The 11,008-nt window shown below is 51.9% G+C and overlaps 1 protein-coding gene across 2 annotated transcripts; it reads right to left on the reverse strand.

The window, feature by feature from the left end:
- Positions 1 to 361: 361 nt before the first annotated feature.
- On the reverse strand, positions 362 to 5,607 carry Dnajc22 (DnaJ heat shock protein family (Hsp40) member C22). Of its 2 annotated transcripts, none has more exons than XM_021183514.3 (3): positions 5,498 to 5,607; positions 3,103 to 4,055; positions 362 to 697 (listed from the first exon to the last, which is right to left on the reverse strand). In XM_021183514.3, exons 2-3 carry the CDS (start codon positions 3,940 to 3,942, stop codon positions 518 to 520), a joined length of 1,020 nt encoding a protein of 339 aa, XP_021039173.1. In that variant the 5' UTR covers positions 3,943 to 4,055; positions 5,498 to 5,607; the 3' UTR covers positions 362 to 517. The 2 variants fall into 2 exon arrangements, with proteins under 2 accessions (XP_021039173.1, XP_021039177.1); XM_021183518.3 differs by lacking the exon at positions 362 to 697 and adding an exon at positions 708 to 1,061.
- Positions 5,608 to 11,008: the final 5,401 nt, after the last annotated feature.

The following is an 11,008-nucleotide window of genomic DNA, read 5'->3' on the forward strand; positions in this document are numbered from 1 at the left end:
CAGCCTCTAGAGTGCTGGGATTAAAGGCGTGCGCCACCACGCTCGGCTTTCTTCCTTTCTTAAGTATAAGACCAGAACCTACAATGCTTTTCTGGCACTTTGACATTTAAGCCCCTGTCTCACATGTTGAAATCCCTCTTGTCATAGGACAGCATATGAAATATCAGAATCTTCATATTTTCCTTCAGCCTCCTAACTCAGCACTGTAGACAATTATAGGAGTTAAATAATCTCTTCACCATATATCAGTACCCTGGGCTAGGATTCCGTGGTATAGCCTTTGAAAGATATATTTTTTATTAATTTTATAATATTCCTTTTACTTTTCGGTCTTAAGAGAGTATAATCAAGGAGACGGTAGTCAAGAATTCAACACATAAATATATTCTCTACCCTTCTCATCCCTGTAAGGTTTCCCTCGCCTCTGCTGCCAGCAGTTTCTTTAACTGTCAGGTCCTGGGTTTTGAGGATGGTGCTGACAAGACTGAGTCCATCCTCGAGTGGTTGCTTTTCACCTCTAGGATGCTCTGGGCTTCTTGGGCTGACTCAAGACTTCATACGCAGCCTGGATCTCCAGGAAGTGTCTCTGGGCCTCCTCCGTCTGGTGCCGGTTGTGATCTGGGTGCCAGACTTTCACCAGGTCCCGGTAACTCCGATGTATTTCTTCATTGGTTGCTCCTTCTGGGACGCCCAGAACCTCAGTAGAACAGAACTCACAAATTAGCATCTCCTAAGTGCTTGGGGTCCCAGGGTCTCTACCTGCTTCCTGCTAAATCAAGCTAGTTAGAACTGGAATGGCCCAGAGCCTCAGACAGAACTTCATTCCTTGGGTAAGGGTATATTTCAGCAGTAGAGCCTGTCCCTAACTGGAGTAAGGTCCTGGTTTTGATCCATAGCAGTGAGAGAAATGCAAAGGAACCCAAACAAACAATGACCCCCCCCCCAAGCAAACAATGCCCCCCATCCCCAAAAAGCCTCAGGATATCACATCAGTCCCGGGATTCCTTTACTGGCAGTCGCAATTTCCAGGCTAGAGCTCCATATCCTCCACAAGGTCCCCCCTGCACGAGAGAAATAAGTGTCTGTACGCCCGCCCGCCAGAAACCTGAGAAGAGGCTTACAGGAACTTCATTGAAAAAAAAGTCCTAAGCTAGGGGTCTGGAGAGATGGCTCAGTGGTTAAGAGCACTGAGTGCTCTTCCAGAGGTCCTGAGTTCAATTCCCAGCATCCACATGGTGGCTCACAACCATCTGTAATGGGATCTGACGCCCTCTTCTGGTGTGTCTGAAGAGAGTGACAGTGTACTCACATACACTTCATATATTTAAAAAAAATAAATCTTTTTTAAAAAAAAAAAAAAGTCCTTAGCTAGAAATGACCTAAATATTAACAATAGAGCAAAAAATAAAATAAAATAAAAAAACAATAGAGCGAATAAATAAGATTTGGAGGAACGACCATCCAGAAACTGCCCCACCTGGGGGTCCATCCCATAAACAACCACCCAACGCAGACACTATTGCAGATGCCAACAAGATTTTGCTGACAAGAACCTGATATAGCTGTCTCCTGAGAGCCTGAGAGGCTCTGCCAGTGTCTGGCAAATACAGAAGTGAATGGCTCACAGCCATCCATTGGACAGAGCACAGGGTCCCCAATGAAGGAGCTACAGAAAGGACCCGAGGAGTTGAAGGGGTTTGCAGCCCCATAGGAGGAACAATAATATGAACTAACCAGTATCCCCAGAGCTCCCTGGGACTAAACCACCAACCAAAGAGTGCATATGGTAGGACTCATGGTTCTAGCTGCATATGTACCAGAGGATGGCCTAGTTAGTCATCAATGGGAGGAGAGGCCCTTGGTCCTGTGAAGGTTCTATGCCCCAGTATAGGGGAATGCCAGGGCCAGGAAGCAGGAGTGGGTGAGTTGGAGAGCAGGGGGAGGAGGGAGGGGATAGGGTATTTTCGGAGGGGAAACTAGGAAAGGGGATAATATTTGAAATGTAAATAAAAAAATATCTAATAAAAAAGATTTGGGCAGGATATGATACAGCAATGAACCCAGGTTGTTTCAAATTGCATGTTAAATGTGATTAAGTCTTATAAACAGAACGTTGAATGTAAAAAGTCAGATCTGTACTAAGTGATCCAGTTTATTTGATTGTCAAGAATAAAGAAAACTTGGACAAAGAAAAATAAGAAGGATGCCGGGCGTGGTGGCACACGCCTTTAATCCCAGCACTCAGGAGGGAGAAGCAGGTGGATTTCTGAGTTCGAGGCTAGACTGGTCTACAAAGTGAGTTCCAGAACAGCCAGGGCTTTACAGAGAAACCCTGTCTCGAAAAACCAAAAAAAAAAAAAAAAAAATCTGTCTTTAAAAAAAAAAAAAGGCTAGAGAGATGGCTAAGTGGTTAAGAGCACTGATTGCTTTTCTAGAGATCCTGAGATCAATTCCCAGCAACCACATGAGGGCTCACAACCATCTGTAATGGGATCTGATGCTCTCTTCTGGTGTGTCCCCAGTTACATTAGCCGGGAGTGGTGGCGCAGCACTTGGGAGGCAGAGGCAGGCAGATTTCTGAGTTCGAGGCCAGCCTGGTCTACAAATTGAGTTCCAGGACAGCCAGGGTTATACGGAGAAACCCAGTCTCGGAAACCAACCAACCAAACAAACAAACAAAAAAAGTATTATTCGCAGGGTGTGGTGGCTCACGCCTTTAATCCCAGCACTTAGGCAGAGGCAGAGGCAGAGGCAGAGGCAGAGGAGGCAGAGGCAGGCGGATTTCTGAGTTCAAAGCTATACAGAGTGAGTTCCAGGACAACCAGGGCTACACAGAGAAACCCTGTCTCAAAAAACAAAAAACAAAACAAAACAAAACAACAACAACAACAAAAGTATTATTCATGTGTCTTCCTCATGTACCTTCATGCAGCACATACAGAAGCCCAAAGAAGCCAGGATCCTCTTTCAAAGCATAGCTGGCCAGAACAGCGCTCCCTCATGCAAGCTACAAGCTCCTGCAGGGCTTCCATCTCTCAGAGTCCAGACAGGCTCTCCTCTCTGAGGAGACTTACCATACAGAGAGAGGGAAGAAAGGCTTACCTGGTGAGCCAGCTGACGCTTCTCATCCTGAAAACTGTCAACAAACTCATAGAGCTTTTCCCACTCCTGGAACCGGCTGCTCTTGAAGCCAGGACCTCCGACCAGTAGCCACCAGATCCGGCAAGGCAGAAGCAAGACAGACTCCACGAGGCGGCCAAGAAGTGGGAAAAAGCTGAACCAACTCAAAAAGGAACCCAGGGTTTCTGCCACGTAGTTAATGGTGGCGGCTGTGTTATACATCGTACTGTAGGCCAGAGGGCCGGTGAAGGCGAGGTAAGCCAAGCCCACGCGGTAGAGCCGCACACTAAGTGTCTCTGGCCCCACCGAGGCTTTGTATCGGCGATGCTTCTGGGCTGTAATGCTGGCAGCCAAACTGATAGGCAGGATGGCTATGGGGCGGCCATAGAACACAGGGGAAGTGAGGAAGGCCGCTCCTAAGGTATTCTTAAAGTCTGAGGTCTGGTTACCAACAGCAGCTACCAGCAAGACCCCTAAGCCAACAGCCAGTGGGAGGCCCACTATATAGAAGTTGTCCATGGAAGAAAGGCTGACTAGAGCCACAAGACCAAAATAGACACCCACTACTATCTGGGAAGCAAAGCGAAGGAGACTGAGAGGTGGTCTCTCCTCTTCCGGCCTCTGTTTCCAACTCTGGACTCTGTTGGCTTGGGCCACAAAGCCTGGGAGCTTCCAGAATTCCCAGAGCCAGCCCAACCCACCACCTCCCAGGGTGAGCATCCAGAGCAGGGCATGGCTGTCCCTTCCCAGGTACAGGTGGTGGAGCCCAACAGGACCCCCCAAAGCCCAAAGGACATAGGTCATCAGGAGCCCTTTGGCCATCCTCTAGGGCAAGAGTCTCAGAGCAAATCCAGTGGCGTTTGACATTGATCAAATTGCAGAAATCTCAAGGTCCTCTGTGAGAATCACCGCAGTCTGGAGCGTTATCCTTAGGCCTGAGAGGTGAAGCAAGGAGAAAGACTCAGCAGTAATAAAAATCAAGCTAGCGCTACCTCGGGGTCTCTCAGGTACTAGATGTCTCCTATCTTTGGTTAGCACCCCAGTCCTGTTATTTACAATCACAGTGACTCCATATTTATCACAGTGACTCCATATTTAAGGGAGGAAATGCTTCAATTAAAATATTTTCATTTATTTATTATTAATGTATTGATATTTGAGGCACAGTCTTATTGCATGTTCCAAACTGGTCTTATGCGGCCATAGCTGAAGACATCTTGGTCTTCCTGCTCCCACCTCCTCAAGTGCTGGGGTTATAGGCATGTGCCACCATGTCCAAGGAAGAGAATGTTTTTGTTTTTAAGATTTATTTAGCCGGGCGTGGTGGCACACACCTTTAATCCCAGCACTTGGGAGGCAGAGGCAGGCGGATTTCTGAGTTCGAGGCCAGCCTGGTCTACAGAGTGAGTTCCAGGACAGCCAAGACTACACAGAGAAACCCTGTCTCGAAAAACCAAAAAAAAAAAAAAAAAAAAAGATTTATTTATTATTATGCATAAGTGCACTGTAGCTGTGCTCAGACACACCAGAAGAGGGCATCAGATCCCATTACAGATGGTTGTGAACCACCAGGTAGTTGCTGGGATTTCATCAGGACATTCAGAAGAACAGTCAGTGCTCTTAACTGCTGAGCCATCTCTCCAGCCCCAGGAAGAGAATGTTTTAAGTGACTTCAAGTTGGGACACTGAGAACTAGGTGCCTGAACAACAACAACAACAACTCAAAAGCTTGGGACTAAAGGGTGACCCAGGGGTCACTTACTTCTCTTCCAGAGGGCAGGGGTTTAATTCCCAGCACCCACATGGCAGCTCATAGATGCCCTCTTCTGGTCTCCAAGGGTATCAGGAGCGCATGCAGTGCACACACAAAGATTCAAGTAAACACCCGTGCACATAAAGTAAAATTGAGAAAGAATAAGAACAAGAAGGGGAAAAAAAGAAGCTTAAATTTCTATCCTCCCCTCAGACTCTGGAATAGTAATGGCTCGTAGGTAAGGGCTGAAGAGAATACTTTTTCACTGTTTCAAACGCCTTTGAAAGCCAGTGTCTTATCCAAACTCACCCCTTTAACACCGTGTGTGTGTGTGTGTGTGTGTGTGTGTGTAAGCGGGTGCATTTTGTAACTTGGCCAAAACCCTTTCCAGCTTTCCCATCTCCCCAGACTATGCGGTTCTCCCACAAGCCAAATTTGAAAGGGACCTGAACTCCTTCCACTTAAACGTTCTGGAGAACACTTTGATTCAGACCGTAGCACCCCACAGCCCAGCCATCCTATCCCTATCAACAAGATTGAAGGCACTCTACAAAGCGGCCGCAAAAATCCTCAGAATATCAAATCTGCCTGCCAATCTGTCTTACCTACTTCAAGCAAACTCACCCTCAGGCAGTCCCAGCAGGGCCGCAGTACCTGGCAGCCCAGGCTTCCAGGCTGCTTCAGACCAGCCATTGCCTTTGACCACAGATTCAAAATGGCCCCTCTGTAACTGCTCTTACCTCCACACAAGTGGACTTTGTCCCTCAGGGTTGGGTGACTGTGTCTGAAGTCAGGCCACCTCCTCCAGGCCCCGCCTCGAAAGCCCTGGTCAGCCCCTTCGGAGCCACCTTCCGGTCCTGTATTCCTGGGCTCTGATTGCCCGCTCTACGGGAAGCTTTCCCCAGGCTCACCCAGTTTTACACTGTAGGGCCTGGAACCGCGCCCCACTCCTGGCAGAGCGCACATCTTGCAGCACGTCATTAAAACCCGCCAGATGGCGCTGTTGTTTACGGGAGGGAGGGTCCCCAAAAGTCCCAGATCTTCTTTTTGCAAGGCTGGGACAATCCTGGTCAAAGCTGTCCGAACAGTGCAGCTACCTGGCGGGAGAAAAAGGGCGACTCTATCAATAAAATTAAAAATCTCGACTTCCTCTCCTCTCCGCCACAAATGGGAGGTGATCCCTTTCTCGCTCCATACTGCACGCTTCTCTCTGTACTCCAAGACGGCCATTATAGGATCTAATTTCCTTCCTTCCTTCCTTCCTTCCTTCTTTCTTTTTTTTTTTTTTTTTTGGTTTTTCGAGACAGGGTTTCTCTGTGTAGTCCTGGCTGTTCTGGAACTCACTCTGTAGACCAGGCTGGCCTCGAACTCAGAAATCCGCCTGCCTCTGCCTCCCAAGTGCTGGGATTAAAGGCGTGCGCCACCACGCCCGGCTGGATCTAATTTCTTAAAGGAGAGACATCCACTCAGAGGTGAAGGAGAGAGTCCCTCAAGACCCCCAATTCTGCCTCACTACCTTGCTTCCAGGCCTTCCAGTTAGGGGACGCCACAGCCATACCTAGGAGTCTGAGCCTGCATAGCCCAGAATCCATAGAGCCCGAAGCTGTTCTGACCCTTGTAGCCTGAAGCAAAGGGGGAAAAAAAACCCACACCAGCAAGGGATACAGGGTGGGGGCGTGCCATCAGAAGAGTAAGGGCAAACCCAGGGAGACTCGGGGGAGAGGAGCCTGCCTTCTCGTTTGGGCGCTGGAATAGAGCTGGCTTACAAGATGCCTTCAATATCCCAGGCTACAATCCCCGAGCAGCTCCGTGACCTTGGCCAAGTCACACCCTTTCCTGAGCTTCAGTTTCTTTTAAAAGAAGCTTGGATCTACGAAATTCCCCAGGCTTGATTAGAGGTAGGGATGGAGCCGGTGGGCTTCACTTAGGGTCACTTGTCAACAGTGGGCAGAATGTTTTAGCTCCCTCCAACGTCTAGTTCTAGCTGGGTACTAGATACGGCCCCTTTAGGGCTGAGGAGGGGCGACAAAACGACAACCCAGCCACGGCTGGGGACGGGGGGCGGACGGGGGCGCTGAATAATGAATGAGACTTAATTGGGCCCGCTCTACGCGGCGGCGCGCTAAGCTTGGCAAACAGCGCGGGCAGCAGCAGCCGCCGCCGCTGGACAAACAAACTCGCTCGGGAGCCGGGAGCCCAGTGCGAACCGCCGGGAGGGGGAGGAGACCACGGGGAGCCAGGTCTCCTGCTCGCAGGAGGGGCCCAGAAGTGCCCAGAAACGCGGGAGGGATGGATGAAGGCTCCGGGCCCAGCCTAGAAAGGACGAACTAGGGAGGGAGCGAAGCAGATTTTTGCCGTAGAGCCCTGGGACCCAAGGGCAATGTAAGCGCGTGAAAAAGATGGAGAAAAGAGTGGAGGACGGAGAAGAGAGTGAGAAATGAGCGAGGAAAAGGCACATCTGGAGGAGGGTGAGAGGAGGACCATTACTGTGAGGAGAGGGCAGAGCGATGGAGAAACGAGAAGGGAGGCACAGGGGACCTAGAGGAGAAGTATTGAGGAAGAGTCAAAGAGAGGGATGAGAGGTGACCAGAATGAGAACAGGGGTGACAGGGTGGGCGAGAGGAGCCCCTGCCTGCGCCTCGCCCTGCCTCGCTCCCGCCCTACGCTCTCTCCAGCCGTCCGCACTCACTTTGTCACAATTACGGGGCCGTCACTCGGCCGGGATTGTTTTCCCCAAATTGTTGTTCTATAAACTGGCTCGGGGTGGGAGGTGGGGTGGGTGGGGGGAATCTGACAAGCTGAAGCGGGAGGGAGGGGAGCGTGTGAGCAGCTGTCGAGGGCATAGTAACGTATTTACCCGCCACTGGCCCAGGGCTGGCCTTGGCTGATACAGAAACCCGTGAGGAAATTGATGGTCACCCCAACCTTCGCCACCGACTCCAATTTTTCACCTTCCAGGCCTCTCTTGGTCTCAGCTGCCTCGGTTTCCCCAACCGAACGCGGCTGGTACTGGAGGCCGAGGCGATGACCAGACAGGACCAGAAGTTGCTTAGCCTTTCCCCAGTCTCTCTGGCCGGCGCCCTCCAGCGCCTGCTCACGTCGCAGGTTTGCACTCTCATTCCTAAGTGTGCCCAGGTCCCCTCGCCCCGGCGCTGCTCGCTACCCTAGCCCACCTCGTCGCTCCTCAATTCTGCAAACATCTGTTGCGCCCACTGAGCAAGAACTGCGCTGGCTTCCAGCTGCCCCCCCTCCGCCCCCAACACCTCCCCCGCCCGCCTCCTCCCCGCCAGCCCAGCTTGTCGGCTCCCTGACAGCCGCCGCCGAAGCCCGGGCCCCGCGGGAGCGGTCGGAGAGGAGACGCTGCATGGCTGGCTCCGACACCGGCCTCCCTCGCGGCTCCAGGGGCAACGGAGGATGGCGGCCGCTGAAGCGAGACCGGAGTCGGCCGCGGGAGTTGGCAGGGCTAGACAGGGGAGGGGGGAGGCCTTGGGTGGGCTCCTCTCGGCTTCTTTTAAATCCTGTCTTTCTCAGTCGGTCGCCCTCCGTTCAGCCTGAGCCGGGACCCTTCCAGCTGCCGCTGAGCGCGCGTGGGATTCAGTAGGTTTCCCGGTTCCTCCCCCCGCAACGCCCCCCAGTCCGGGTGATTTACACCCCGGCTCCGCTCAGCGGCCGCTTCCCAATCAGGAATATCGACCCCGGGCGGGGCCCTCGGGCCGCATCGATCCCTCTAAGGCTCGGGATTTAAAAATGTCAAATTTGCCTTTTCCAAGCGGGTGGAGGGGGCGGGGGCAGGAGGAGGGCCGTTTGCAGGGGAGGGTGGACAGCAGGGCATCGACCAGGCGCCTGTGCCCGGAATGAAAAGCGACGGCGGGCGTGCCCTGGCATGGCCTGGTCATTCTTGTGTTCTCATTTGTGGCAACAACCTCTGCTGCCTGGATTCCACAGCACACCACTATTACACTGGGTCATTCCCAGAGGCAGGAACCCAAAGAGGAGCAAAGACCACCCCAAATTTGACGAGACAACATTGAAAGAAGTTAAAACATAGGGGAAAGAGACAAAACTATAGTGGCCCCAAGAACAATGTAGACCTGGGAATAGCAAGGCAAAGGGAAGCTGCCTTAGAGGTGCCCTATATAAAGCAATGTTCCAGAGACCCCGAATCCCCTATATAAAGTGCAGGAGGTCCAGCCCTGGTCAGGCTAGTCTCAACTTCTTAGTGGTTTGAGAATGAATGGAAGAGTGGAGACAGAGCTAGGTGAAAAAAAGATGATTATAATGTAATTTATTAGTAGTATTGGATCCCCAAGGTGTGAACTAGTAATTAGCTAGGCCCAAGCAAGAGTCCAAAGATTGGGGTCTTCCGCAACTACTATTTCTCTGGGCCCCAAGAGAGGGATTCGCTTAGAGATCAAAAGATCTGGGTGTTGGGGTCTGCAGTCCAGGTCATGCTTTAATGCCAGCACATGGAAAGCAGAGGCGGGTGGATCTCTGAGTTTGAGGCCAGTCTGCAGAGTGAATCTCTGCCTAGTCTGCAGAGTGAATTCCAGGACAGCCAAGGATATGCAGAGAAACTCTCGGTCTCCAACAACAACAACAACAGAGAAAGAAGAAGAGGAAAGGAAGAAAGAGAAAAGAATCTGGTCTTTCTCCTTGAGCATCACACAGGTGTCTGCTCAGTCTCTTTCCTTTCTCTGAGATCACCGCCAGCCAGGGGAAACCAGCTGGATTAGAGATCCCGTACTGGTACTGGAGATTGCCTTTGCTGTCCATGTGCGTTATGAAGAACTCTTGGAATAATCACATCTGCAAGACTAAGCAATTAGATACCTAAGCACGGGGCGAGGGGAGAGTGTCCACTGCTTCCAGTGTTTGGGTTAGGGCTGGGAGGGATCAGTTGTCACAGCACTCTCACAGTTAACACCCCACACATCCTCAGGAGCATACCTCAGCTGTCACCCTGCCGCTGCTGCCATTTCCCCAGAACTGCAGAGCTGACAGCAAGTTGTGGGGGGGGGGGCGGCATATACCGGGAGGGGTGGCATATACCGGGAGGGGTGTGGTGGCTCATCCTCCAAGGATAAAATCAGTGGGACACATCACCGACACTGACATGCATAGTCACTGATGCCTTTGCACCACCCACTCTGTCCATGGTCGCCACGCACACGCCATTGTCTGGGCGAGCAATCACGCACAATTCTTCTGAGGTCAGGCACCAAAGCGCCTAGTTTTAAAACCTAGCTACGTCCTTTCTCAGTATCTGACCTTAAATCACCTAATCCAAGGACAGAGTTTGTCTTCACCTCTGACTCCCTCATTCTTTAATTAAGGAGACGGCCAACAACCCGGAGTCCAAGTTCAAGGTAGTCAGGTCCGGGGGTCGAAGTGAAAAGCCAGGAATAGAGGGAGCGATGGGACTGTTAAACGCTCCCTTGCTCCCGCTTCTGTCACTGGCCTCCTTCCCAGCACGTCCACTCGCCGCCCACCCGGCCCCCGTCCGCCTGTCAGTAGAGTAATGAATGCGCGCTCCGGGCCCTGAGCCCCCCCTGAGTCGTTCATCACTGCCAGCACCGCCCACCTCTGCCTCCCGCCGGGAGGGCTCCACAGCAGCAAGGGCCCTGCTCCCCTCTACCCCCACCCCAACCCCGGACCACTAATTGTCAGATTGAGATGTTGATTTGTCAGCTGGGAGCCAGAGCCAAAGAATCCACAGTAAAACCTGGACTCCTTGAACTTCCTCTTGGCTCCACTTGGGCTCGCCCGGATTTGGAGCATTTCTTGATTTGATGTGGATGGTTTGGATTTTACTCAGGAGAGCGGGGATAAGAAGCGCAGTGTCACTCTAGTCCGATAGGAGGCGCCATAGGCTAGAGGCCTGGCATTTTCTTGAAACGGGGTGGCCTTGGGTTTCCGTAGGCGGGGAACGGAGACCCCCTAAGGCTTAGTCCTCCAGACTCCCAGCAGGTGACACCCAGGAATTTGATCTGCCTCCCTGGGGCAACTACTAAGTCTCTACTCCTCCTCCCACTACCCCGCCCCAGGAAGGCCTGAGGGCGGGGGTATCAAGTTCCCCTTAAAGATTGCCCAAATTCCTTCCTCTTCCTCCGAACGCCTCGGAGGGATGCTCTCCGC

The sequence above is a fragment of the Mus caroli genome, unplaced genomic scaffold, assembly GCF_978045245.1.
Source record: "Mus caroli unplaced genomic scaffold, Mus_caroli_1 scaffold_16, whole genome shotgun sequence".
In the NCBI taxonomy this organism is placed as follows: Eukaryota; Metazoa; Chordata; class Mammalia; order Rodentia; family Muridae; genus Mus; species Mus caroli.